Here is a 27,981-nt window from a genome sequence, read left to right as displayed (position 1 = left end):
CTGCCTTTTGCTCATGGTTCCATTGCTCTCTAGGTGTTAATGTTGAGGGATTTTTCTTTCCCTGTTTGTTGTGTTGCTTTGGTATGGTCGGGTTAGATGCAGGTCTTGTGTCTCAGTTCCTTGGACCCACAATGGCGGGAGGGGGGGGGGTATTTTCCAGACTGGTTATGCAAACATCTTTTGAATTTGATATGGCCCTAGAGAGCCATTTATCATGTTACCACAGCAACATGCAGACACCTTGACCCATGCAGCTGGGAGGTGGGGTTTTGTGGTGATTCTGTGGTAAGACACATCTATGTTTGAGAATCTGCTCCCTGGAACAGCACAACCAGACACACTCGGCTCCTGACATCCTGCTGATGACAGCGTCTGACTGCTGCTCCGTGAGTAACCAACGGCAGGTGTATGCCTAGCGTACAGCCTCCCTAATGCTGGGGAAGGGCAGGGAGCAGCTGGCAAAGTAGTTCTGCTTAATGGTTCTGCATTTAATCTATTGCTGGGAAAGAAGGAATCTGTGCTGGAAATGGCAGTAGGGGATGTCAGAATAGTGGCATTCGGGTTTTGGAGATTGAAAAAGGATCCCTGCCATGGCTTTGGGGATGCATTAGCCACAGTAGCTAGAGCATGCATTGTACTGTTCAAATGCATTAGATTGAATCTGTATCTGAACAAGCACTGGTCTATTCTCCTAAAAGCCTTCTGAGTGCTCCAGAGCTGGCACTGCATGGGTGGGGAGTTTGCTCATTCCTTATTAAGCTCTACCAATGCTCCTATATCCTGCACCACGGCACCAGCTAATCCAGCCCTGACCATTATCCTCAGCTTTGCTAGGACACCTCCATTCTGACCTGCTTCACCCCTTGCTACTCTTATCCTTGGCTCTTTGTTTAGTTTTGGAAATGCCCCTCAGTCCTGGCCTGCAGTCCCCATCCTAGACTTCCACCTTGCACAGTTGTGCTGCTGGACCTCAATCATGACTCAACACCCCCTGCAATTCATATTCTGACTCTCAGGACTGTTACTCCAATTTGCCAATTTGAGAGGTGGTTGATGCCTCCCAACCTCTTCGTTCAGTGCTTTCTTTCGTTGAGGAGACTCATTTGGGACTCTTCCAGGAGTCACCAATTCTGCTGCTTACTTGCATAGATCTAGGTGCTATTAAGCAATACCGGGTCTCATCCACCCAAGGCATGTACTGCCTCAACATAGCTCTCTGCCCCTGCTGGTCTAGACTGCAAGAGATCAGGATGTACCTACAGCTTGAGACTCCACCAGAGTCATCAGTTCGACTAGAGACCAGACCTGAGACCATTCCCAGCATTGTTTTCCCAGAAAGCTCCTTGATTAGACTCTGGACTTTGCTTTGCAGGCTGATATGTCATGATGGCAGCAAACAGAAGCCAGAAAATGCAGAACCAGAACGGAAACACGAAGGTGAGTGTGGGCAAGAGATGGAGAGGCAAAGAAGGCTGCTGTGTACGAGCAACATCAGATGGACCCCTGGCTTGAGAAGTAGGAGGTTGCTAATGCTACCAGGGGAGTATTTGATTCAAATATTATACTGTACTGTCTTCTGTTGCAAAAGTCCGTATCATCTTTGTAACAGATCAGCAACTATAGCAATATACAGTTACTGTTGGAAAAAATAATTATAACATTTAGCAAGATCTGTGTTTTTAAATGCTTTCTCTTAAAATCAAGTTCTTAGACAAAATCTTTGATTCAATCAGAGTTGGAAATATCAGTTAAATTAAGCAGCATTCAAACTGTAGTTATTAAAACCCCCAGTGTATTCATGCCCCCTGCCAAAAAAACTAAAGCAGCTCAAAAAATTAAAGCCTAAAAACTCAGTAGTTCAGATTCCAGAAGCAACCTTAATTCTGACTCTGTCTGTCCGTCAACAATGTTCAGTGACGGTCTTTACCCACTTTCACAGTATGGACCACAAATATGCTACCATGCTGAGAACCCAGTACAAATGTAAAGAACCACAGCCATTGGGATGGCCTTGGTGTAGGAGTTACATAATTGCTAGCCCTGGAAATGCCATCAACTCCCATATTTACTGCACAAGCAGACCTATAACCTACTCTGAACACATATGGCACTGATCTGAATACAAGCTGTTCCCTCTCCCCTCCCAGACACACACACAGCCTCGCAGCTATCATTCACCAGGCATTGATTAGTCCAGTCTACTCCATTCCTCCTGCCACACTCGGGTGACTTGGAGAACCTCTCCTCTTTGTAATGCCCTGATCAGACTCATGTAGTGTAGTGCTGCACTGGCAATGAATGTCTGACATAAAGTGGCAGAGCCTAGGGGTTTTCACTTAACTAGGTATGTCTTGATTTTTACTAGGAATGTGAATGACTAGTTGACTATCCAATAAGCAAATGCTTATCGAATAAACTAGTCGCTTCTATCAGAAAGAGGCAGCAAGGTGGGGGGGGGGAGAAGAGGGTGCTTCAAAGCGGCAGCGCTGTGTGGAGCCCGGGAACAGACCCTGGGCGTCATGCGGCGCTGCCACTTTGAAACACCACATGCAGCCCAGGACCAGCTGGGTACTGGACTTCCAGCTGGCCCCAGGCTGCACGTGTCATTTCAAAGCAGCAGCACCGTGCAGAGCTTGGGTTCAGCTGGGGACTCTCCCACTGACCCCAGGCTCCCACGGTGCTGCTGCTTTGAAATGCCGCAGGGAGCACGGGGCTAGTGGGGGACTGCTTGAGTTCCCCACTGGCCCCATGCTCCTCACAGTGCTTTCACCTTTGAAGTGTAGCAACAATCTGTTGCTACACTTCAAAGGCAAAGTTGCACTTATCGGCTAAGCAGCTTCCGGTCAGCGATGCAGCAGGGTTGCTAAGGCAGTTTCCTGCCTCTCCTGGCACCACAGACCATGATGTGCCTGAGAAGCAGCCAGCGGCCTGTTCCCAGCCAATGGGAGTGCGAAGCTAGTGCTCAGGGTAGGGGCAGTGCACGGAGCCTTGTGCACTCTCCTCCCCCCTTCCGTCCTCTCGCCCCACACCCCAGCCACACACACACCTAGTAGAAAGGCCTGTTGCTGTCCACTCCTGGGACTAGGGTTGCCAGGTGTCTGGTTTTGAACCAGAAAGTCCAGCATTTGAGGCTTCTGTCCAGGAAATAAATTGAGAAAATACCGGACATATAAACTAATTAGATTAGTTTGATTATTACGAGTATCAGTACGTAGCTGCGTACTGCCTGGCTGGTAGACATGCTCACACTGCATGAGTCACACTGTGTGAGTGTGTCTACCAGCCAGGCAATACGCAACTACGCAGTAGGGAGGAGCGAGCGCGGGTGGGACGGGATGGAATCCCTGGGGCCGGACTCACTCGTGCTCCTCCGGGACCATGCGCAGGACAAGCAGCTCCCCGGAATCTGCGTGTGACCGGGCCCAGGCCAGCCCTGCTCCCCACCAGCCAGCCCTGTTCCCCCCAACCCTCTCCCGGCCAGCCCTACTTCCTGCCAGCCGGTTCTGTCCCAGCCAGCCCCACTCCCTGCCGGCCAATTCTTTCCCCCTGCTCTCCTCCCCCTCCGTCTCTCTTCCCCCCCCCCCAGCCTGCCCCACTCCCCCTCACTGCCTCCGAGCCAGCCCCACTGCCCACCGGCCAGTTCTCCCCAGGCCAGCCCCACTCCCCCCACCCCCGTCCTGGCCAGCCCTGCTTCCTGCTGGCCGTTCACCCCCTCCCCCGATCTCCTTTGGCCAGCCCTGCTCCCCCCGCTCCCCTCCCGGCCAGTTCCCCCCCCCCACCCCCCATTTGAGATCAAGTGTGTCCGGTATTTTTTTGTTAAGCCATCTGGTAACCCTACCTGGGGCACGGCGCAGTCTGTAGTGCCAGGAAAGCACCTCTGTTGGTCACTTGATCATCCTGCAACAGTGAGACCCAGGGCCTGACATTCCATGACCCAGTACTGAATCGCGACCCGTAGTTTGAAAACCACTGGTGCAGTTGATGGGGGAGACCTATGTGGCCAATGTTGTCACTAAAATGCTTGTTCCCATATTAGCAAGTGTTTCCTGCAGGGCTCTCTGTCGTGCACAGCTCCCTAACTTGTCCCCTTCTTGCTGCACACAGGAAAATGTGCTGCAGAGGGTCTTGCAGCTGCCAGTGGTGAATACAACCTGTGAAAGCCTTCAGAGGACATACAGCAGCACCAAGGAGGTACACCCACTCGTGGCATCAGTGTGTGAGGCCTATGAGAGAGGAGTGAAGGGGGCCAGCTCGCTGGCTGTATGGAGCATGGAGCCTGTGGTGCGGAGACTGGAGCCTCAGTGTAAGTCTGGATTCTTCCCAGCTCTCAGGGAGGGGCCCGTGGGAGTATGTGGCAACCAGGGACTGTTAGCACATGTGAGCAGTCACAGAGAATCCCCTGCCTGTGGAAGGAAGGCTGCAGTGGAGAGATTCTGGCTAGCAGCCAAAGCACAGGCCTGGGAGCTGAGAATGCCTTGTTCTCTGTCTGGCCCTACCACCTGCTTCTTCCAGGGCAATTTTCTTGACCATCTTGCCTCAGCTGGCAGATGTGACTCTGTCAGCTCTTCCTGTGCTGGGTTAGTGGAGGATGAACGGTGCAATACATGAGCTAAAGATTTCCCATATAAGCTTAGGCAGGCGGTTGGGCTTCAAGCTTTTCCTGGTCTGGTTTAAGCCATTGGAGGCCTGTGTTTATAACATAGCGATGGAGTCAGAGCCCCTCCTCTCTCAAGGACACATCTGGAACATCAGGACCTATCCTGGCCCTCAGAATGTCTGGGCCTGGCAGCTGTGGACTCCCCTGGCAGACCTGCCAGTAGTGCCTGGCCAATCCTGTAGCCCAGCTCCTCTTCCCCCTCAAAGCCCCTGCAGCATCACCAGAAATTAAGTGTGGGAAAATCAGAAAATGGTCAAGTCCAGGTCTGTCAGATTTTCCTGATTCCATCCCATAGCAAGGAAGGGCAGAGTCCAGGGGAAGAAAAAGAAGATGCAAAGTAAGCAGCTCAGCACAAGGCCTGAATGCTCCATCCAGCTGGTTCCTTCCCAGCTCTTTCCCAACACTTACTCCCTGACTGGCTGCAGCCTGTCAAAGCTAGAGCCAGGGAGCAGCAGAGCCTCAGCTGGACCCAGCCTCCAGAAAGAGGTCAGCTGTTCTGCCCAGCGTCTTTCCCATTGCCCCACTTGCGTTCACCCTCGTGGCGCTAAGCAGGGAGCATGACACAGGAACTGTAGTCTGTTGTGGACCTGGAGTGGCCACACCTCTTTGGTCATCCCCTCTGACCCATGTGTGTCCTGCACTTCTTCAGGATACGGCTGGTTAAGTGTGGAGCAGGAGGCTGCTAAAGCACTTGGCCATGCCCCCTGTAACAGGAGGGAGGGTAGACTCCATCAGCACGAACTCTACTCTATTGCCTGCCTGCGCCATGTAAGCACCTCCCAGCACTTTACAAAGAGAATGAACTCCTGCAGCCTGTGTTGGGGAGGAAGGGCTGTGGCACACTTAAATCTTCTGAAGCAGTGCACCTCCCCCTTCCCACTGCTCCCATCCTCAGCACTGCTCTAAGGCAGCAGTTCTCAGACCTGGGTCAGTAAGGTTGTACCAACAGGCCCGTGAGTCATGTCTGGGGCAGCTGGCCTTGCTGATCAGCTCTTTCCCCTTCCTCCCAGTGCCTAGGATTGCCAGATGATTGAAACAAAAATACCGAACACACACCACCCAAAAAAAACACCGGGAAAAAATTCTGTTGAAGGGGGGGGGAAAAAGAGGGGGAGACTAAAGTTTTTGAGGGGGGAGGGGGAAAAAAAGGACTCCAAGGACTGATTAAGCCAAAAAAAATTAAAATAAAACAGTATGTCCCCTTTAAGAGTGAGTGCAGGGATAGGAACATGGGAGAAGTTGAGCACTAAGACCCAGGGGAAGCATTGCTTCCCCTAGGTCTTTTGGCCAGCAGCCATTTTGTGCCAGTAGCCTTGGGGAACCAGGTAAGCATGGGGGCTGGGCCTGGGGGCCCGAGGGGACTTGGGGTGGGGGAGGCCAGGTGCTGAGTGTTTGTAGGGTTGCCAGGTGTCAGGCATTTTTGCCTCCTGGCCAGGGAAAAATTCAGAGAATACTGGACACCTGGCAGCCCTACGTGCCTCCCGCACGCCCTGGAACAGCTGTTCAGTGATGTGCAGGAAGTGATGGGAGGGAGGGGCACAAGGTCGGCCCGTGAGCCTGGGCGAGGTAGGTAATTGCCTAGGGCGCCGGTGGCCCGGGTGCCCTGTGATGACATCACGGCCATTGACGGCTGTTCAGGCAGGGGCGCCAGCTGCTGCAGCCGGCCTCGGGCCACTCCTGGAGGGGCACGAGCAGCCATGGGGCACACCCTGGGGGAAGGAACAGAATGCAGTGGGAAAGAAGAGGGGCAGGGGTGGTGCAGAAGCAGGAGGAATTGGGGTGGGGCCTTATAGGAAGTGGTGGAGTGGAGTCAAGGCTGGGTCTGAGCAGGGTTGGGCACCCCCAGGAAAAATTAGAAGCCAGCTTGGGGGTCCATGAAAAACTTGTAATCAAAATGGGAACCCTGAGGTTTCTAAGGTGTGAGAACCACTGCTCTAGGCCCGGGCATTGGAAGAGCGCCCTCTACTGTGCCACCTGCACCTCTCCCTGCAGCACAGAGCCTGCTAGCTGTGCTGGGCTATCGGGATCTGCACTGACTCAGAAGGGGGCATCCTCTGCTGCGTCCTGCCCCTCCCTCCATGCAGCACAGAGCCCCTGATCACCAGGCTAATACTCAGGCTTTGTCTGGTTCAGTCACAGCTGCCAACATCCTAGCGTGCAGGGGCTTGGATCACCTGGAGCAGAAGATCCCTGCGCTACAGTACCCAGTGGAAAAAGTGAGTAATGGACCCAACCTCTTTCCCCTGTCAGCCTATGGCACCCATCTGCTCTTGGGCATTGCCCACCCCTCTCTTCCTGGGTACTGCCCGCACCCATGTAATGCTGGGCATTGCTGTTTCACGTATGCCTCGGGGGAGCGGTCTCTTTCTGTGGACAGAGGGAGTTGCTTTCATTCTCTGATTCCATGTGGGTGATAGCTGGATGGTGATGGGCTCTTCTGAGACTAATAGGGCAACATGCCAGGAGCTGCTGATCTCTGAGCTCCCAGAGTCCCCCACAGCTAGGAGTGAGTGTACGATGGGGCCTAGGGTAATCCCTAAAGACATGCAGTCCAGTGGGGTCATGTCATACCTGATGAGCTGCACCTGGGAACATCCCCGTCATCTTCCCTCAACCCAGACCATCTAGACCAGGGGTGGGGAACCTAAGGCCCAGGGGCCAAATGCAGCCCCCAGCTTGCCTAGATCTGCCCCTGAGGCTCAGGGCTCCCCCAGCATTACACTGGCACTCCCGCTTCCTGGCCCCCGCCCCTCACCGCCCGCAGAGCTGGAGCACACTAGACTGGGCCCCTCTAGGCTGTGCTGTGCAAGGGGAATGTGGCGAGAGTCTTTCTCCTTCTTAGTTGGAGGCCACGTCAGTGAGGGGTTTGGGGTTTTTTCCTCTCACTTGTGTGGCCCCCGACTGATTTTTCTGTGGGTCTAGGCACTGGTCTAGGCACTGATGCTCCTCCCTGGAGCTACCTTGGAGCTGTCTTTGCACACAGCAATGCTTTGGTTTCCATTGGTCACTGTATCTTTCCACTGTGAGACCTGGGTGACTGGAGCATATTGCAGGACTCTTCTCCATCTCTCCTCCTGCAGATTGCATCTGAACTGAGGGACTCCATCTTCATCCCCATTCAAAGTGCCGGGAGCACCATTGGCAGCTCCATAGCTGGCACCTTGGACTGGATTTTGGGGCTGACTACTGAGGGCTATGAACTGACCAAGAGCACAGCAAGAAGCACGACTGAATACACTCAAAGCAGCCGAGTTAGCCAGATGGCAGCTGCCGGTGTGGACAGTGTCCTGGGACAGCTAGAGAAGCTGGTGGAGTTTCTCCTGCCAAAAGAGGAGCATGAGCCAGGTAACTCTGCCTTCCGTCATCAATGGATAGCATTGGGGATGGGAGGGAGCAGTGCCTGCTAATGCAAAAGTTTTTCCCTTTGGGGAGACCTGGCCTCAAATCTAATTCACACAAACATGGCTTGGGCAGCCATTGGGGGGCACAGGGGTCACAGTACAGTGGAGATTGCCCAGTTCAGAGGATTTGTCAGCTTCTGCTCAGGAGACTGGAGTAGTGTGGGGAGGGACGGGAGTTCCAGGTCTGAAGCCTGGGCAGGTCTGTGTGAGGGCTTCAGCGCCAGGTGAGCAGAGTTTGCTGCCCATCAGAACGGAGGAGCACTGGTCGCTTTTCCAGCTCCTGCCTGCACTACGGCTGGTTCTGGTCAGGGCCAAGAGAGAATGTCCCTTTGTGCTGTCTTCCCCACATGCCTGGTGGACACCTCCGTGGGAACAGTGAGAGGTTTTATGTGCACTGGGGTAGAGCAGAGCCTCTTGTCACCTAGCCCACTAGGGAGATCCCCGGTAGAGTCCGGAGTAGTGATAGGGAGAGCAGGATAGCACTGGAAACTGCCTTCACCGCAGGTTATTGTTCCTCATTATGTCCTAGGACACAGTAAATGGCCTGTTGGATGGGTTCCTAAAACACGGGTACTATTTGCCTCCTGCAACCAACCAGTTTTCAGGGAGCCATCTGCTGTGCTTTCCACAGGGTGGCACTGTCACTCTGGTCACATGCCTCCTGCAGATGAAGCCTGAAAGGCGCAGCACTCCACTAGGCTAGGGGATTGGGGCTGAAGGTTGAAAAGGGACTTCAGAAATGAAAGGCCCTGGATGCCGGGGCCTGTGCAGAGCTGTAAGGGGCTTTGTTGTGCAGCTGGTGTCCCTGCTCCTCCAGAGATCCTGGGGAGCAGTTCCACGCTGAGTCTCCCATGGAAAGAGGGCGCAGAGCAGGGCAGGTGAATCCCAGGCCATGTGCGCTGTTCCCACCCCTCCCATGCTGGTTTCATGCTATTCCCAGTTTGCTCTGCCCTTAGCTCGGGAGCCCACAAGGGTTCATGGATCTGAGGTGACACCCTCCCAGCCACAGCCTGGCACCTTCACCCGGATCAGGGCTTTGGCCAGCACCATCTCCCATCGTGCCTACCAGCAGACAGACAGAACCATCCAGCACACTAGAGCCAGAGGGCAGGAGCTGGCCACATGGATCCCAGTCTTGGTGAGTGCCCCATCTTGCACAGCACAGCCCGGGGGAGCCCGCTGCAGTGTCTCCTGGGGATCCTTGCAGCAGTTTAGTGCTGGGATTGATCTGCCATAACACATGGGCTGATGGCCCCTTGGATCCAGCTGGCTGCTGCATCCCAAGCCACGCAAGTAACAGCCAACGTTTAATGGAGGACATAGACAAACTCAGTGCTATGTGCTCCGCGGGCTGATGGTGTTGCAGCAGTTATTGCAGGCTCCTCATCCCCTCAACCAGGGGTGGGCAAAAGCCAGTCAAGGGCTGGATTCGGCCCGCCTTACGTTTTGATCCGGCCCACGAGGCAATTACAGGCCCTGCCCCCAACGGGCATGGGGGGGGAAGAAAGAAGGAGCTCAGCTCCGCCCCTCCACCTCTGCCCCCAGCCACTGCAGTGGAGGCATCACTGGGGTGGAGGCTCCTCAACAGGGCTGGCCCTGGAGGTGCCGCTACCGTGGCCACATGCTCTGGGTCTGGCTCCAGAAGCTGGAGGTGCTGCTGCCACAGTGCCTCTGGGTCGGCCTGTGGCCGCTGGCCCAGGAGGCAGACCTCATGGCTGCGGCAGTGGCACCTCTGGCCTCCAGGGTGGCCCGTGGCCACGGTGCCTCAGGGTTGGCTCCGGACCGCGAGGCCTTGGCAGCAGTGTCTCTGACCTCTGGGACCGCGTGGCCATGGCAGTGGGGCCTCCCTCCGGGGTGGCCAGGGCAGCATGGCTGCAGCTGTTGCTGCAAGGGAGCACAAAGCCAGGTAAGGTTCCCCCTCGTGCCCAGACCCTCCCACCCCCATGCCAATCCCAGCACCCCCAGCTTGCTCTGACACCCTCCCTTGTTCTTGCATCCTCTCTCTTGGCCACACACTGCACCCTCCTTTGTTCCTGCTCCCTCCACTTGGCCAACACCCTACTCCCAGCTTGCTTCTGCACCCCAGCTCCCTCCCAGATCATGTGCCCCATCCCTATCCTACTTGCTGGCTGCCCTGTCTCGCACACTGTACCTCTCATTTTTGTCCCTACCCCAGAGCCTAAGGAGGTCCATAAAATCCACTAATTCCAGAACCACAGAAAAGTAAATCTGGTCTATGGGAAGGCCTGAACCTCAGTTTCCCCCTTCCCTTCCCCTCACCGCATGAGGCTGGGGCACCAGAGGAGTGAGGTGTCTCAGTTGGAGCCACATCCGTGAGCGTTGGGGGGTTTGGGAGGAGATTTTGCTTCTCACTTGTGTGGTCCCCAACTGATTTTTTTTTTTTGTGGGTCAGTGACCCCAGACCCAAAAAGGGTTCCCCATCCCTCCCATAAATAAAGAAAACATTGAAACCTTTTGTGTTAGACATAATATTTTACTTTATTTAAAATGAAGTTTGATAAACTAACATGAGAAAGTTAACATGCTTTCATAATTTAAATTAAACTGGTCTTACTAGCTATAGCTGGTTCAGAGAATAAAATCACCGTACCCAACAGGGTAGTTCTCACCCCTGCCCCTTCCGCCTAAGGCCCTGAAATTTGTGAAGTGGCCTCCCCTTCCAAAATGATTGCCCACCCCTGCTGTAAACTATACTAAAGGATACAAGTGCAAAGACAGGGAACACAAGTAATAATAATCAATTCTCCTATATGCTGTATCCCTTCTCATCTTTGCACCTGTCTGTTTCTGTCACTGAGGCTCTCCGAGTGCTTTGAACTCACTAATCAGTTTAGCCTCTCAGACTTAGCAGGCTAGCACCAGGTGGTTTATCCTCAGTGCAAGGTGGATAAAGAGACACAAGTGGCCCAAGTCACAAAGGTCACAGCAAGTTAATGTCAGGAACAGAACCCAGGTGTCCCTGCACCCAACATCCTGTTCTGACTACTGAGGCCCATCCACTGCATCCCAGTCTAGGAGCGAGGCCAGTACATTTCAGGGCCTTGCGCTCGGGGGACAGCGGGACACCGGACATTACTGTTACGAATGTATTTCTTCTCAGGAGAAGCCAAGCAACTCTGTGGTTCATGCTTTGCTACCAGCTGCTCTCTCTCCTTCCAAGTCAGGAAGGGGCCTGAGCTCCCGTGGAGACCTGTAATCTCTGTGGCATCAGTGCACACAGGGCCCCCACCAAGCTAAGCTAGTGGTCTGGATTATTTTTAACTGGCTCTATATTTAGAATGGTAATGAATGGCCTTGACATAACATCCTTCCCAAAGCAAAAAGCCCCAGCGGAAGCACAGATAAAATCAGGAGTAAAAAGTCCCCCTCCCAGCCACCATCTTTCCACTTTGCTCCCTGGGGCTGGAAACCACTCCCACTTCCACTCCCACCAGAACCCCCTGCCTCCTTTAGGATTTCTTCCCATGTGTGTTTCTCTGTCCTCTGACCCATGAACATCCTGTCTAAGCTCTGACCCAGAATGGTTCCTAAGAGCCAGCCATTCCAGCAAGGGCTCACAAGCTAAGACAGGGTGGCCTGAGTTTGATAGGGGAACATGGAGTTGCTGCAAGGAATGGGGAGGTGAGTGACTGGTTAGAGGACTCTCTTGATCATGGTCCTATGCAGGGGGCTGTATTACGGGGAGCAGTGTTAGGGGAGAGAATTGGAATTCCAGAGTCTGAGCCACTCAAAGATTAAAGGGCTAAGTCACTTTTGGAAAGAGTTGAGGTTTTGACTCCTGTGTTCTGGCCAAATTCCATCCAGGGTAATTACATCTCCACTCACCAATCCACCCTGTGGTTTTTAATGGCTCTGGAATTCTCCTTTACTTTCTGTCCTCACCCGCTCTGTAGCTTTGTTGTAGATCAGTTAAACAGCTGCTGCTTTGCACACAGAGGAGGCAGCAAAGCCGTGGCAAGTGGATGGTCTGTGTGTCCCTCCACTCTGTTGCAAGGCAGGGACAGGAGGCCAACAGAAGAAATGTAGCATTTTAACATATTTATAGCTAGATTTTTTTTTTTTAGTGTCCATCCCCGCCCTGTAGTACCTAAGCATGCAAAGCTCGAGGGGCCTACCCTCGCAGCCCCATCAGCACTGGGACGGCAGCACCGTCCTGTGTGCAGGTGGGAGGCCTGGATCAGAGGTGGCTTGCCCTTGCATGGAACGACCCTGTGTTACACTGTGTGTTCGTACAGCTGCCCCTCCCTTGATAGTGGTCTGCTGGCTCTCACTGGATACCTAGTTTTGCTGGGGGAATCTGGAGCCCTGGCAAGGGGCAGTGACCTCTGACCCCTCAGCCTTGAGCTGGCCATGGTGGGCTGCAGAAACACCTGGATTCTGGAGCCAGTGACAAGCACAGGAGATGCAGTCGTGAACTATTAAATGCAACCTCAATGCAGAAGCTGCCCCATACCAGGGTGGCTCTAGTGAGGTGCCAGCTGTGAGCAGGGGCTCTGTGCTCTCTTTCTCACTGCAGGGCTCTGTGGCCAGACAGAGCACAGCCAAGGCACAGCAGGTCCTGTGCGAGGTGCAGAATGCGGCAACTGGCTGGCTGAGCAAGGGGCAGAGTAAGGAGCCGGAACAGGAGCAAGAGGAGGAGCTGAAGAAAGAGGAAACCAAAGCAAGTGAGGTACAGAGAGGGGCAGAGCGGTGAGCACACCTGCTGTGATGGGCCGAGGGAGGGGGGAACCTTTACAAAGCCCCTGCAGGCTCGGTCCAGTGGCCAAGACACAGCCATGGTCCTTGGTACCATCAGGGGTCAGTTACAGAGGGAAAGCTGAGGCTTAAGGAGGTAGGGAAGGGCTTGATTCTCCCAAAGCTGGGCGTGATTCTCCCAAAGCTGTAGAGGGAATTGGTAGCAGGAGTCCTGGCTCCAAGCTCCCTGCAATAACTGCTAGACTACACTGCCACGTTAAGGGAAACCGTTCTTTTTAGAAGCCAGTCCGTGCCCATGGGCCATGCTCCCTGTGCCCCTCTGCCACTTAGTCTTTATTCCCAAGAAACCGGCTCAGTGACCTGGGGCAGCTCCCGCACCCTTGTGCTCTCAAGTGAAGCCCCTCTGCTTGTGCCTTCCCAGGTGGAGGTGTGGAGATGGCTGTTGCAAGTGGAGGGTTGGAAGGCAGTGTTCCCTGTGTTCTTATGAGGCCATTGGTGAGCAGTACACCCACAGCTAGTTATTTCCACTGGTGTGGTGCACGTTCAGACATGCCTCGGTGCACATACAATTATTCTGCACATGGATGGAAAATATTAGAGGGAACATTGTTTGGAAGCCCCAGTGGAGGGGAAAGAAGTGTCTTTAGCTCCCTCATCTGGTGGAAGCTCTGGAGAGGCCCCTATCCCTTGAAAAGGGAGTTGGCAGACTCAAGGCCTGTCAGACACAGAGGCCTGGAGTATCTGGCCGGCTGAACTGTGTTTGTTGCAGTGAGGGATGGGGAGTAGGGGAGTCAGCTTAAACTTCCTGTTTTTGGCCCACAGCCCTAGGCAGCAGTTCAGGCAGCCAGGCCCTGCTACACCCCTCTCAGCTCAAGAGTGCCCCTTCACTGGCACAACGTGGTGACATGGAGCCACTACTAGAGCTCTGACACCTAAGAATGTGTTCACTTCGTCAGGGGAATCCTTGGGAGGCTGGACCCACCAGCTTTACCGCGGCTCTGTGCTGCTGGACCAAGACTGAGAACCTGGCCCAGAGATCAGGCAGTGGAGATGGCTGAGTGGAAACTGTCCCTTAGTAAAAGATCTGTTGGGACAAAGAAGGGAAGTGAGAGCCCTGCAGCTTTCCCTCCCACTCTCAGCACAGTTGGAGGAGTGGGACAAGCTTCCACTGGAAATACAGCCTGGAACCTAATAGCTGGGGGAGCGGGGGCAGGCTTGTGTGTCTTGGAGGCCTTGGGGGTTGGGCGAGGGAGGGCAGGAGGAAGCCTCAGTGCAGGCTGCTTAGCCCAAGGCCAATGGCACTGGCTCCAAATCCTCTGCTCCTTCTTTGGACACTCAAAGGCTGTGTCTACACTGGCATGAATTTCCGGAAATGCTTAAAACGGAATACTATTCCGTTTTCAGTTTTTCCGGAAAAGGAGCATCTACATTGGCAGGCTGCTTTTCCGGAAAAACCCTTTTTCCGGAAAAGCGTCTGTGGCCAATGTAGATGCACTTTTCCGGAAAAGAGCCCCGATCGCCATTTTCACGATCGGGGCTTTTTTCCGGAAAAGACTACTGGGCTGTCTACACTGGCCCTTTTCCGGAACAGTGTTCCGGAATAAGGACTTATGACCGAGCGGGAGCAGAATAGTTTTTCCAGAATAGCGGCTGATTTTGTACAGTAGAGCATCGTTGCTTTTCCGGAAATTCAAGGGCCAGTGTAGACAGCTCGCAGCTTATTCCAGAAAAGCGGCTGATTTTCCGGAATAAGTGGCCCAGTGTAGACACAGCCATTGGGCTTCAGAGCAGAGATGGTGCCTGAGGCCTGCAGCTCCCCAGCGAAGGCCTTGCCTGGCTCTCAGTGGAGTAGAGGGGTGTGTTTCTCTTTGCAGATGGCTGAGCGTGCCAAGACTCCAAGCCTGGTGGGCAGCCTTTCTCAGAATCTGCAAACTGCCTATCTCTCCGCCATCTCCAACGTGAAGAGCGTCCCCTCTGCTGTCTGGGGGACAGCTGGGGAGCTGCTCCAGCTCACCCCCCGCAAGGCAGCTTCCATAGCCAGAGAGAAGGTGGACGCTCTAGGGGGTGCCCTACGCAGCATTACTGGGAGCATGGTGGAGACCTTGTCCCTCTATGTGCCGGTGAGTTTATCCCTTCTCCTGAAAGTGCCCTTCCTGCACTGCAGGAGCAATGGAGCTGTCCTGGATGTGTGAGGGCAGGACATTCTTGGTCAGGATCAGCCTCCGCAAGCCTGTTTCTGCCTCTTCCTCTGTCTGGAGCCTCTCCCGAGGACTAAGTGGTACTGGCTCCTTCAGCACCGAGTGGAACAGCCCAGAGGAAGGGGGTGAGAGAAGTGATGGACATTTGACTTTGCTCACACAGGCCCTGGTGCAGAGGAGCGCCCTGCTGATGCAACCTGTCTTGGCCGCCTCATGCCCAGGTGTGCCAGTGCCCGTCAGTCCTGGCCTGCAGCCTCCTTCTAGTCCAGTGCTCTGCCCCTTCCACCTTTGAAACCAAAGTCAGGACTGAGGGTCACTGGGAGCATTGCCCGGAGCCCCAAAGCAGGGCCTGCTGCCAGGTGCCGGGCCACATGCTCAGTCACACCCCTTAGCTCACGTAGCCTCTCAGATTGACTGGCCCAAAAGCCACATATTGCGAATGGGCTCTGCTCTGTCTGCCCTCTCACCAGATAGACGATGCAGCCAGTAGTACTGCTCACGTCCACTGTCCTAGGAGATCCCAGGTGACCAGCAATTCCTGGGGAGGTGAAAGTTCAGGGAGTGACCCACCTCTCCTCCAGCTGATTCCTGCCTGACCCAGGGTTCTCAGCCGGTTAGTCGTGTCATGTGTCCATGGAGACACAGGCTGCCCCTCAATCCACTGCCTGCCCCCAGGGGACCTGTCTGGACTCAAGTTCTCAGCCTCTGGCTTGGGCTCCAGGCTTTTCCGCTTTGTGGGGCAGGAGTAGCTGGGAGCCCTAGCTCCATGGTGGGTGTAAGGTCTGAGTAGTTTCCAGGCTCCAGGGCTGAGAGAGAGATTGGCAGAAGGCAGGGAGTGGGGGGGGGCACTGCGGAGGTTAGATCCTGGCTGGGGATGGAACAGGGCTGGGTCTAGGCAGACCAAGGTCCTGTCTTTGTGAGATTTTACGAGTACTCTCTCTTTGAGCACATGAGCTAGGTAGAGAGACCTCGGTCCCCTTGAGTATCCACACTGAGGCTATGGGGCCTTTGGAAAAGCCTTACAATGAAACCCTTGGAGCAGCTGAGACCAGAACAACCTGAGCTACTGCATCCTTCATCCGGGCAGTGAGAGACAAACCAAGCTAAGGGGTCCTAACACCTCAGGGTCCGGCACCTTCACGGCTGGAAAGACAAGTCAGAATCAACTGTTCAGAGAACCTGGCTCCGCTCTGTAGGCAGCCAGAAGTCCCTACCTGTCACTGCATGTCCCAGCTTCTTGGGCAGGGCTGGAGTGGAGCAGGTCTGGAGCCTTGGGCCAGAGGAAGGGAAGAGTCCCCTGAAGCCGAGGGGCAGGACTAGGGCAGCTGCAGGCTCCCTGGAGCCAGTATAGAGCCTGATGGCAGGTCTGGGCCCAGCAGTGGGCACTGCAGTAGCTCCAGACCTGAGTTGGTCCTGAGGGCCAGCCAGGACCCTTCAGCCAGCACACCTCTCTCCCTGTGGTGCCACAACAAGCCACGTGACCTCCTAGGCTGGGAGCAGTGACTTGTGGGGAGGAGACAGGGAGGCTGGTTCGCTCCAATCTGAAGCAGGAATGTGTGGGATGAGGGGGGGTAACCCCACAGAGTCCCCCCACCGAGCAAAGAATGAGTTTGGTGTGCCTGCTCCTGCTGGCCCATCCCCTGCAGGGGAAGCAGGGAGGATGCTGAAGGCCAGGGAGGGCATCTGCAGGGGCCATGCCTTGCAGTCTTGGCATTCCTTACCCCCCAGGGCCACTGCGCCAGCTCCCTGGCCCCCTCCCAGACCTTTTATTTGTGCTGGGTTGGATTGAACTCTGTGTGTGAGAACTGCGGTGAAGCCTCCTCGTCCCTGCCCAGTGCGAGGGGATTTAGCTAAAGGGATTAATTCCCTCTGGGCAGCATGGACCAGATGGATGCCTCTGGGCAGAAGCTCATGCAGTTTCCTCACACTCCTCAAAAGGATGGGTAGGCTGGGTCTCACAGAGCAGGTCTGGATCAAGGCTGCAAGGTGGGTCCCCCTCCCTGGGCTGAATGGGGGGAGCCAAATGCCAGTGGAAAAGCAGGGCAGGGGAAGGAAGACCAGACATGCCCTTCCTTTGTTTATTTCCATAGCACCTTCCTCCACGTGCTGCACCAGTGAAATGCAGCCACCTCTGGGGTGGGAACAATACAGCAGTGAATTTTGGCCAGATCTGGAGACAAACCCCAATTCTTGATAAGTTTCTAGAGCCCCTTTAGTTATGGTACAGAGCAGCAGGAGCTAAGTGCAGTTTCTTCGGTACTTGAATGCCCCTCTGGCAGTCCCTGGCCGAGAGGCAGGGCAGTGCTTGAGGCTGGGGGAGGAAGTAGCCAGCAGGCAGTGCATCTGCCCACCCTCACCATAGGCTGGCCAGGTGTTAACACCTGTTCTCTTGCTGTCAGTTTCCCAGGCTGGCGGTGAAGAAAGAGGAGACGGCGGGTGAGAATGAGCCCCGCCCTGAGCCGTACCAAAATCAGGAGGACTCCAGGCCTGTGGTTTCCCCAACCCTGGAGGCGTCCCAGCTGCGTGGAGAATGGCGAGCCAGCCGAGGCCACCATCCCCTCTCCTTCCTGGGGCTGGAGGATCCTTTCTTCATGCAGCCAAGCTCCTTCCAGCGCCAGGCTCTGCAGCGGGGCCCAGCTTTGGAGCCCGACTACTCTGTCCCCCACAAATCTGCCTTCTTCCCTTACAGGGAGGTGCCCAGCAGCAGGAGGGTGAACAAAAATTCATACCGCTACAGCCCAGAGCCTGCGTACACCAGGGCTCACTATAGCAACCTCTACACCATGGCCTTCAAGAAGGACTGAGCGGGGTGGGGGAGGAGCTCACTTCCAGCCTGCTCCACATGTGCCGGCCTGCGCCTGCTACGCTTAGCGCCTTGTCAAGCAGCATGTCCAGGGTCTCAGAGCTAGGGTCCGAAGGAGATCATCTCAAAGCACTGCTCCCTCTCAGCCCCAGCACAGACACCGGTTGGAGGGGACAGGGATGGGGACTTGCCTTCCCTCTGGTGGGCCTTTACATTATCCTGGGAACCTTCTCAGCCCTTGGTTGAAGGAACAAAATGCTGAATCCTTAGCAAAGATGCACCCTTCCCCCCACCCCCTCCCGGTTCACTGTTCCTTGTAGTTACATGGCTTGTAGTGTGTGTCACAATGGGCTGATTTTATCCCCTGAACTGCCTTGTGAGGCACATGCAATAAGCAGGCCATAGTGTGTATGCACAGTAAGAGGCAGTTTCTTGAGTGGCAACGTGAAGGCTGGAAACAGGAAAATGAAGGAAGATGTAAGTTCTAAGATGAGGAAGTGGAGAGGGAGCAGAGCAGAGGAGGAAGAGGGAGCAGAGAAGAGGGAAGGGACAGTAGGAAAGGGCAGGAGCTAGGAGGCCATGTTGCCTGAGGCTGGCCCTTGCTCAGCAGGGCTTATTGGACACGTACCCGGAAGGGGAGGCCTGTGTTTGCACTGTAGGCTGGGGGAGCAGGCTTCTGCTGCAGAGCAGCCCCTCTTCTTCTAGGGCCACCAGACAGCAGCTTTATAAATGTCTGAGGGGAAAACATGGTTTCCCATCCTCATTCCTTCCTATCCCATGCAGGCCAACCTTGCCTCAGACCTAGTTTTCCTCTGCAAAACTTCCTTGAGACCCAGGAGCAGCAGTCCCTGCTGAGGGGCAGGATCCACAGGGGGATGGGAGCTTGAGTAACCAGGTGTCCAGTTTTCGACGGGAATGCCTGGTCAAAAAGGGACCCTGGCAGCTTTGGTCAGCACCACTGCCCAGGCCATTAAAAGTCCCGTTGTGGTGCTGCAAAAGGCAGGCTACTGTCTCCACGTTGCACCCCAGAAGCAGTTAGCAGGTCCAGTTCTTAGGCAGTGGGGCCATGGGCTTTGTGCTCTGCCCCTGCCCTGAGCACCAGCCCCACACTCTGGCCAGTGGGAACTGGGAGCCTGTACCTGAGGGGAAGATCAGCACATGGAGCCTCCTTCCCCTCTCCCCGCCTAGTCACCAGACCTGCTGACCACCTCCAGGTGCAGCATGGAGGCTCCAGGACAGGCAGGGGGCCTGCCTTAGCCGCGCTGTGCTGCTGACTGGGAACTGCCCATGGTAAGTCCCTGCCCAGAGCCCTGTCCCACATCCTGAACCCCTCATTCCTAGCCCCACCCCATAGCTCTCACCTCCTCCTGCACCTCAATCCCCTGCCTCTATCCACAGCCCCCTCCGACATTCTGAATCCCTTGGCCTCAGACTGGAGCCCCCACTGGTCCCCTGAACGCTTCATTTCTGGCCCCAGCCCAGAGCCTGCATCTCCAGCCAGAGCCTTCACCCCCTCCTGAGCCCCAGCCCTCTTCCCCAGCCCAGTGAAAGTGAGCGTGGGGGTGAGTGAGTCACCGAGGGACGGGGAATGTAGTGAGCGAGGGCCAGTCCTTGTGAAGGGGGCAGGGATGGGCTTGGGTTTGGTTTTGAGCAATGGGAAAGTTGGCACTCCCCAGAGGCCAGGCCATCTCCTGCACACATACGCACCCCCTGCTGTAGGGGCTTGTGGAGTCAGGAACGAGGCATGTGCTAAGCAATCTAGCTCAGCGGAGCTCTTGGAGGCCCTTTCTTTCTATCCTGTAGGAGCAGCGTAGTATCTGGTGGGTTCCCCTCAGGAAGGTGAGCTGCATCCCCCTCCCAGCTGTGTGTTTCCCATCCCCCAAGCTGGGCAACTGGCTTTTCCATTTACTGCAATAATAAACGTTCCTCACTTAGCTGGTGCATGGTGCGCTTGTTTCCTCTATGCCAGTGAGACTGGCGCTGAGGCCGTTCCCAGTTAAATGGATCCAACTGCGGCTATCTTGGTCCCTGTATCCCTGGGGAGGGGACTACAGGTCCAAAGACCCGATCCCAAGAGCACAGCCACAGACGGGAACAAAGAGCTTGTTCCTGAGCTATGCTTGGCAGAGTAAGCAGCACCTGGGTCTATGGGGCTGGCTGCCTTGCCCAACCGCTAGGGAAGGGCTGCATGTTCTGCAATCTTGTGACTGTTTCCATGCTACCTCTTCCTGCTGATTTGGTGCCAGCTTCCCCCAACCTGCCAGTAGGGTTGCCAAGTGTCCGGTTTTGAACCAGACAGTCCAGTATTTGAGCTTTCTGTCCAGGAGATAAATTGAGAAAATACCAGACATATAAATGTCCGGTATTTTCAAATTAGGTTAGTTTTATTATTATGAGTATCAGTACGTAGTTGCATACTGCCTGGCTGGTAGATACGCTCACACTGCGTGAGTCACACTCTGCGTGAGCGTGTCTACCAGCCAGGCAGTACGCAACTACACAGTAGAGAGGAGGGAGGCGGGGCGGGGCGGGGCGGGACGGAATCCCTGGGGCCAGACTCACTCGTGTTCCTCCGGGACCATGCACAGGACGGGCAGCACCCCAGGATCTGTGTGCACCCAGGCCAGCCCTGCTTCCCGCTGGCTGTTCCCTCCTCCTCCAGCCAGCCCTGCTCCCCCCACCCCCTCCCAGCCAGCCCTGCTTCCCAGAAGCCGGTTCCTTCCCAGCCAGCCCTGCTCCCCCCAATCGCCTCCCGGCCAGCCTTGCTTCCTGCCAGCCAATTCACTTCCCCCCACATCTCCCCCAGCCAGCCCTGCTCCCCCGACCTCCTCCCGGCCAGCCCTGCTCCCCTCCTGGCCTGTCCACCATCTGAGATTAAGTGTGTCTGGTATTTTTTTTAAGCCATCTGGTAACCTTACCTGCCAGTGCTTTGTGCCATGCTGGATAGTGCCCTGCACTTCCTAGCCTTAGGGAAAGCGAAAGGATTTGTATCAGGGTGGCAGTGGAGGGTCAGAACTTGTCAGTGGTCTGGAAGCTGGACCTTTTCATTTATGAGATGGGATGCCTCGGCTCTTGCCCAGCCCATGCACTACATGGTGGAGAGAACCGGCCTAGCTTGGCCTTTAAGGAGGGTGACTATTTTCAGGAGGGCTGGGACTGCCCCGATTGATGTGACTAACCTACTCGGACCTGGAAGAAGCAGACAGTGCCAGACCTAGCTGGCTTCTCTCTTACTCACTGCTGGAAGAGCTGTGGCCACCACAGGCAGGAAACATGCTCCCGCTGTAGCTCTCTGCTGAGCTGCTGTACAGCAGGGACAGAAGATTCCTGCCTTGGCTGCCCAAGCCTGTGCTCCATGATTACACAGCACAACCGCTGGAGTGTTTCTTCCATACCCTGTGTGGAGAAAGGTTCAGGTAGCAACTACTTCTACAGTTGGGCTCTCCAGAGTCCGGGCTGCCAGGGGCTTGGATAGGCCTCAGAGGGGTAATGGGCCATGAGGTTTGGGGATTCTGCAAATGCAGGCAATGGGCCCTGCCCTGTAAGTGTGGGCACAGGGGTAGTCCAACTCATCCCACAGTGCTGCAACAACCAGCCCAAGCCTGGCTCTGCCTTCTGTCAGCGCTCGCACGGGTTTGATTTTTAACGGCCAAGTTAGTGCAATGCAGCAACACAAGGTTGGGGGGCATGGTCTTAAGGGGCCACGCTCTCCCCCTTCTGCTGCAATGCCAGCCCAGCGCTAATCACTCACCACTTATTGTATGCAGACTGCTTCAAACCAAGGGCCTCAGCCAAGGGAGAAAAGATCAGTTTGCCCTGCTACTCAGAGGCAGCTGTCAAATCAGTGGGTTAGCTGGGCAGCCCACAAAAGGCAGCCAGACGTTTTGAGCTGGCTGTGTGCTGGATTAATAGTGAAGGGCCTAGGACTACAGCAAGAGGGAGACTGAGACAAATTACAGCAGGTGCCCAGACGTCCGCCTTTGAACTGTCACACTCCAGGGCAGGCTAGGTCAAAAGACAGTTATCCTTGCCCACCTCCTCTATAGACGAGTGCCCCCTCCCCAGCACAAAAACCACAGCTGTGATGAGCCAGGCACTTCCTATACAAAGGGGGTTTATTGCAGTAGAAATCACTACGTTTACAAACAGCCTCTTATTTAGCTCAAACTTTACAGCCTTGATGCAGGTGAGGAGCTGAGGTAGGAGAGGCAGAGACCTGGCTTCACCCTCAGAGAGGAATTTTACTGGTTTTGGCCCATCGGTGTGGAGAATCTAGCCTTTCCTTCAACTCACAGGTCCTGCCTGGTGACGGTCTAGGGGGCAGACAAATCTTGGCTCCCAGCAGGCACTGGGTTTGCACACACTGGATCCCACGCTGGAGACTGGAGTCCTGGAAAGCAGCCAAGTCTCCAATCTTACACGCATGGCCAACACATTGTTTAAACAACAGAAACGTGCTGTCAGCAAAAGAATGGAGGGGAGGAGCTGGTCGGCAGGACAACTCCAGGCACTGTGACAGCTCAGAAATGAGTCGAGATTGCACAGAAAAGAGGGACAGAACCAGAGGCCGACGTTTCCTGAATCCCAGGGGCTTTGATGTCAGCTGAAGATACAAACATCTGAGATGCTGAGACACCAAGGGACAGCCACAGCCAGCACCCTCCATGGATGGACCCTGCATCCTCTAGCCACTCCGGCGCCAGAGAGACTTACAAGATGCATTACCCAGTACCACCTCCCTACCTAGGAAAAGAAAGGAGGGTCTATGGATCAGGGCGATAGCTTGGGACTCTGGAAACCAGGGTGAATTCCCTTATCTACCAGCATGTGAATGATCTTGGGCAAGTCACTTAATGTGCCTGTGCCTTGGTTCCCCGTCTGTAAAATAGGGTTCATAGCACTGCACCACCTTGCAGCAGTGTTGAGGGGTTCAAATGTTATGGTGACAGAAGCCATAGTAAATTCTAAGTCAGATACAAAAAGTCACATGCCCAAACCATTGCTCCTAGTATCCCAGCTGAGATAGCTGAGGTTGGAATGGAGGGCTAGGAGACAGCTGGTCCTTCCCACTCATCTGTACTGAGAGGAAATGGCAGATCCTCACCAAAGGAACTGGGGGAGGTAAGATACTCCGAGAAGCAGCTGAAAGACCCTCTGGTGTTTTTCAGTAGTAGGGAGGGGAAGGGTTAGGGTTAGGGTTAGGGTTAGTGATTCTCTCTTTTCTGTATGATTTTATGTGTCCCCATATGCATGGAGGGGAGAGTTGCAGCCCCTCTCCCTGCACAGCCAAACCCTTACTTTGCTTTACGTTATGATAAGAGGATGTTATGTACCAAATTTGGTGGTCCTAGCTCTTACGGTTTAGGAGGAGTTTTTGAATAAATAGACAAATAGATGGACTTGTTCTCTCACTCAAAGACAAACTCTCAAATACACAGTAGATATACAAACTACTTGTCTGAGAAATCTTCTCCTCAAGGGAAGGGTGGGGAGCCAAAGGGGGGGTGCATTTATAGCTAGACTGGAAAACACCTTAGGAACTATATAATAAGGCCTAACACCCTGGGGATGGACAATATAGATTCCTAGATGTTGAAATATAAAGGCCCCAGGTTCCACTGGTATATACGATAGCAGGGGCAGACGGAGCCATTTTCCTGAAATGCTCAGGTGTGAGGTTGGGGGAATCAATTAGACTCCTCCAAGTACATGTCTCTCTTCACACTCACTGGGGTTGGAGGGCTTCAGTTAGTGAAGGAGACTGGGCAGCCTGGTATTGGCATCTGGCAGCACAAGGGGAAGTAACATGCAGACGCCAGCTCAGAGCGAGTCCGTCCTTTTCCGAGCAAACACAGCCGACATGCTTTTGACAATGCTGCGGATCCCAGTTCCCTTCTTCAGGGCCAGCTTGGCCTCACAGATGCGCTCTGCCAGCCCCTGGAAGACCATGAGTGCCCCATGATAGGCCTCAGCTGCAGAGACCTCATAGAACAAGCAGTCCATGGAGAGCGCCAGGAGCCGGCCCTCCTCACTGGAGACCGCTCGCCGGTGGTGCAGGTCCCGCTTGTTGCCCACGATGACAATGGGCACTTTCTCCTGACTTAGAGCCTCCTTGGTTGCCTTGATGCTCTGGACTTTGGGGCGCAGCACATTGAAGCTGGCACGGTCGCAGATGCTGTAGACGAGAACAAAGCCATCTGCCCACTGGACTCTCTTTTCCTTGGCAGCGCTCTCTTCCACCTGGTCCTGGCGGAGGAGAAACGGCAGAGGAAGATGGAGTGGAGTTTGATAAATGAGTCTCTGGGGAGGATGTTAGTGCTGACTAAGGTCATACAATCATCTGGCGGTGGGAGGGGGGAACTGAAGTCCCTGCCCTCCCCTTTGAACAACATGCAGGCTGGGTAGTGACCCTGCCAGTCACATCAACCCTGGCCTGGAAATACCAGCTGCAGGAGGAGAGAGACTTTGGTCTGGGTCTAGGTCAGCCCAATGGCCTGCAAAGGTAACATTTTATCACCCAGTCATCTACACTCAAGCCCATCCTCCCTCCAGCTCCCAGGAAGGGAGGAGCCCTTCACCAGTTTGATTCAAGGAAGCTGTGCTTGCATCTAGAAGCAACTAACTGCCTTTCAATGCAAAGCATCAACAGCTGGAGTGTTCTGGAGCAGCTCCCTGTCTTTGGACAGGTGGGCAAGGGAGGAGGGTGACAGTCACATCCTCCCCACGGAAGAACATCTCAAGGGATAAGTTGGAAACAGGGAAGGTGAGGAGGAAAAGAGAAGGGCAACACAAAACTCGGAAGGCTGTGAAGGGATGGGACGATACCTGGCAGAGCCCACCAAGGCTAGGCCAGAACACTTGGGAAGAGACTAGAGTCAGGTATACTGTCCTCATGTACTGTGGAGCAAGGAGGGCTTTTGGCCATGCTTCCTCTGGCTGAAGTTTGGCATTCTTGGCTTAGGACCTTGCTCCGCATTCCCTGCTACATGCACTGAATAAGTACCATGCGAGGAGGGAGCGGGGAGCATTCAGTCGGATCCAGCACTGAGCCAGCTGCTGCTTCATCCGCTTTCTTTCCCCCTGGGCTGTGCCTAGACTGGCCACTTTTTCTGGAAAAGCAGCTGCTTTTCCGGAAAAACTTGCCAGCTGTCTACACTGGCCGCTTGAATTTCCGCAAAAGCACTGATGATCTCATGTAAGATCGTCAGTGTTTTTGCAGAAATACTATGCTGCTCCCATTCGGGCAAAAATCTTTTTCTGAAAAACTTTTGTGCAAAAGGGCCAGTGTAGACAGCACAGATTTATTTTCCGCAAAAAAGCCCCGATCGCGAAAATGGCGATCGGGGCTTTTTTGCGGAAAAGCGCGTCTAGATTGGCCACAGACGCTTTTCTGTGTTTTTGCGCAAAAGCGTCCGTGCCAATCTAGACGCTCTTTTCCAAAAATGCTTTTAACAGAAAACTTTTCCATTAAAAGCATTTCCGGAAAATCATGCCAGTCTAGACGTAGCCCTGGAGATTAGTGGAACAGGGTGCAAGTCCTGCCCAGGTGCTAGCCTTGGGATACTCTTTCCTGTCCCAGGGTCTTTACCCTCCAGCCAGAAGCCCAAGAGAGCAGGCCCCATCCCTGCAAGCTGCCCACGAGCCAACTGGCTGGCCCAAATGTTAGTCCTGGTGCAGAGAGTCTGAAGCAGGGGTTACCGTCTGGCTGGTGCTTCAGGTCCATAGTTTGCCATTGGGTCTTCTTAGCTAGGGCAGTAGTACTCCTGGGAGGGCAAGAATGTGTGACAGTAGCAGCAGAGGCTCCTTACCTGTGAACAGGGGACATCCCATATGTGGAGGAGAATCTCTCTGCCCTCCACTGCCAGGCTGTGGTTGTAGATGGAATCTGCCAAAAGGCACAAAGATCACTGCCTGTATAGACCACAGACAACCAGAGAGCGGTGTTCTCTCCATAGCAACCCTGCCACACTCTGCCTCCCTGCTGCACACGCATCCTCCCCTCCAGCTGGGAGATCAGACTTCAGGCACAAGAGCCATGGCCTTTGTGTTGTATGCAAGATGCCAGCTATACCGAACATTCAGCCAGAGGGTCTGTCACCCAGTAACCCAACCTGGCGGCATAGCCATCTCCTTTTTGTCCTTCAGTCAGTGCACTTGCACCTGCATCCACACTAGCTGCCCCCCGTGGGTCACTCAGAAGCCCCTCACATCTCTACAGCAAACTCTCCTAAATGTACCAAATGGCTCAAATGAGTAGATTTAACCTGTAAGCCTGCAGGCAATAGGCAAGAGCCCTAGAGAGGAAAAAAAGAGGCTCAAGAAACAGCCAAATCCCACAGGCAGACCCAGTCATACTAATCAAAATGTTTCCAAATTGGTCAGTTCACCTTCCTCCCACCCCCAACCCTCAGCTTGGCACTCACCCATGTCTCCATATTCCCCAATGAATCGCCTGGTGAGGAAACGCACCGTCAAGGCTACATGGAAAAGAACAGAAAAAAAAATCTTAAGGATTTTAAACAACCTCCCTGGCAAAACCAAGGGTGGTGATTACTATGCTGAGTCCAGCTCAGTACCAGCCACAGCCTGGCATAGACAGCCTGCTCTGTAAAAGAACCATCTCTCTTGCGATGCTGTGTGCAGATGATCTCTGTATTTTATTTACATGTTGGCCAGCCAGCAGGTTTGCTAAGAGAGGATGGATAGACCAGAAACTGCCCCAGACAAGCATTTCAATGGACTTCAATGGACTAAGAATCATTTTTCACTTTAGCGAATGTACCCATTGTGAAACTCTCTTTCTGGCTCAAGCAGATGTGCTCTAGTTTCCTATTTTAATATCACAGCTGTTGAGATGGAATAGACCTAACAGGTCCCATCTCCATTGTCCTTTGGCTATGGCAGGAGTGCTCCATAAAGCATGTTCTCAAAGCTTTCTCCAGTTCTGTTTTAAAAGTCCCTAAGGTGTGACTCACAGTCATATCCCTTCCCCGGGGGAGCTTCCTCCAGCTCCAGGGGACCCCAATAGGAAGTTCTCCCTGTTCTTCCTTTGGTGATTAAAATTCTCACCTGATTTCCCCACGCTGTCTGCTCCCATAACTAGCACATTCACTTCCATTTTCATTGTGGTGGGACTTGATATCTCCATCAAGGGCTGGTGGTCTGGGGTGAAGCTGGCACTTCTGCGCAGAGGGATTCGGAGAACCATTTGTAGCTTGCTCTCTCAGCAAAGTCTGTCTGTCTGTCTGCCAGTCCTCTCCACTGTTAAGAGGTAGAATGACTCCTGTAGCCCTAACTGAAGGAGTAATCTGCATGGGCCATACCATTCCCAATGATTGCAGGGGGTGACACACCAAGAACAGCAGACTTAACCATTCATTGTAAGATTCCCAAAAGTAAAAAAATCCCAACTTTGATACTAATAAAATCATCCTAAAAGAAAGACCCCAGACTTGACCCTGCAGTAGCAGAGGACTGGGAGGATCCTGATGGGGCTAATTAGTGTCTGAATTCAGCAGCTGTTTTCCAAAGCATATCCTGTAGCGGACCCTCAACTGAGCAGGCAGCCGGCTCCTTTCATAATTAGGCACTTGGAAGAATAGTCCATCCATGGTACCTCACCCAGCAGGCATCACAGGGCTGCATTCTTCCTACTTCACTCTTAAAGGATGAATTATGCGGCTTCTGATGAGAAAGGCAGGTGTGTTTCCCCCATCCACCCCTTTCCACATAACTTCCACTAAGCCACCATGATCTTGAGCTGCAGGACCCCCTGCTATTCTAGTGCTGCCTCCCACAGCCCTGCTGACATCTGTTATGACATGCAGACTCCCCCCCCCCCCCCCGCCGCACTCCTGTTCTAGTGTGCCCCTTCCCCCCCACACCTGTCCACCCTACTTCATTCCTGATCATAACACTCCCAGACCTCCTCTGTGGCATGAGCAGGGACTGCTGACTGTGCCATTACATGCAAAGACTCTGTGAGGTAGACAAACACCCACTAGTTGAGAGCACCAAGCTCTGTTTACTTGTGACAGGAACACAATTAACATGGTTGTCCAGAGCAGTCATTCAGTCTGTGACTCCTGCCCATGACCTCTCACCTAGGTTGAGATCACCCTGTATTTTGAATGAGGGATTCGTACAGGCTGGGCAGATTCCCAGGCCTCTAATGGCATCCAGGAGGGTTTTTTGGACCAATCTCCC

At 54.1% G+C, this 27,981-nt stretch overlaps 2 protein-coding genes across 2 annotated transcripts; one reads left to right on the top strand and one right to left on the bottom strand.

Moving 5' to 3' along the window:
* The first annotated feature begins 151 nt into the window (after nucleotides 1–151).
* Nucleotides 152–19,768, top strand: PLIN1 (perilipin 1). Its single transcript, XM_075897095.1, has 9 exons — nucleotides 152–386; nucleotides 1,373–1,437; nucleotides 4,105–4,303; nucleotides 6,791–6,873; nucleotides 7,738–8,002; nucleotides 9,015–9,196; nucleotides 12,596–12,748; nucleotides 14,649–14,894; nucleotides 17,372–19,768. The coding sequence occupies exons 2-9, from the start codon at nucleotides 1,384–1,386 to the stop codon at nucleotides 17,774–17,776; spliced, it is 1,587 nt and encodes a 528-aa protein (XP_075753210.1). The 5' UTR covers nucleotides 152–386; nucleotides 1,373–1,383; the 3' UTR covers nucleotides 17,777–19,768.
* A 2,685-nt stretch (nucleotides 19,769–22,453) lies between these two features.
* Nucleotides 22,454–27,019, bottom strand: LOC102456025 (ras-related and estrogen-regulated growth inhibitor-like protein). Its single transcript, XM_006139283.4, has 4 exons — nucleotides 26,845–27,019; nucleotides 26,199–26,252; nucleotides 25,584–25,660; nucleotides 22,454–24,021 (listed from the first exon to the last, which is right to left on the bottom strand). Exons 1-4 carry the CDS (start codon nucleotides 26,981–26,983, stop codon nucleotides 23,596–23,598), a joined length of 696 nt encoding a protein of 231 aa, XP_006139345.2. The 5' UTR covers nucleotides 26,984–27,019; the 3' UTR covers nucleotides 22,454–23,595.
* Between the last annotated feature and the right edge of the window lie 962 nt (nucleotides 27,020–27,981).

The sequence above is a fragment of the Pelodiscus sinensis genome, chromosome 14 (assembly GCF_049634645.1).
Source record: "Pelodiscus sinensis isolate JC-2024 chromosome 14, ASM4963464v1, whole genome shotgun sequence".
NCBI classification, from domain to species: Eukaryota; Metazoa; Chordata; order Testudines; family Trionychidae; genus Pelodiscus; species Pelodiscus sinensis.
The sequence above is the reverse complement of the archived record's forward strand: the minus strand, read 5'-3'. Positions and strand labels throughout refer to the sequence as shown.

Bases quoted from the DNA above. Each gene is read 5' to 3' on its own strand.
- PLIN1 (XM_075897095.1), top strand. From the start codon at position 1,384: ATGATGGCAGCAAACAGAAGCCAGAAAATGCAGAACCAGAACGGAAAC. The intron at 12,749-14,648 runs GTACAGAGAGGG...TTCTCTTTGCAG, and splicing joins AGGAAACCAAAGCAAGTGAG to ATGGCTGAGCGTGCCAAGAC. The intron at 14,895-17,371 runs GTGAGTTTATCC...TCTTGCTGTCAG, and splicing joins CCTTGTCCCTCTATGTGCCG to TTTCCCAGGCTGGCGGTGAA.
- LOC102456025 (XM_006139283.4), bottom strand. From the start codon at position 26,983: ATGGTTCTCCGAATCCCTCTGCGCAGAAGTGCCAGCTTCACCCCAGAC. The intron at 26,253-26,844 runs GTGAGAATTTTA...TTTTCCATGTAG, and splicing joins AGACAGCGTGGGGAAATCAG to CCTTGACGGTGCGTTTCCTC. The intron at 25,661-26,198 runs GTGAGTGCCAAG...GCCTTTTGGCAG, and splicing joins TGGGGAATATGGAGACATGG to ATTCCATCTACAACCACAGC.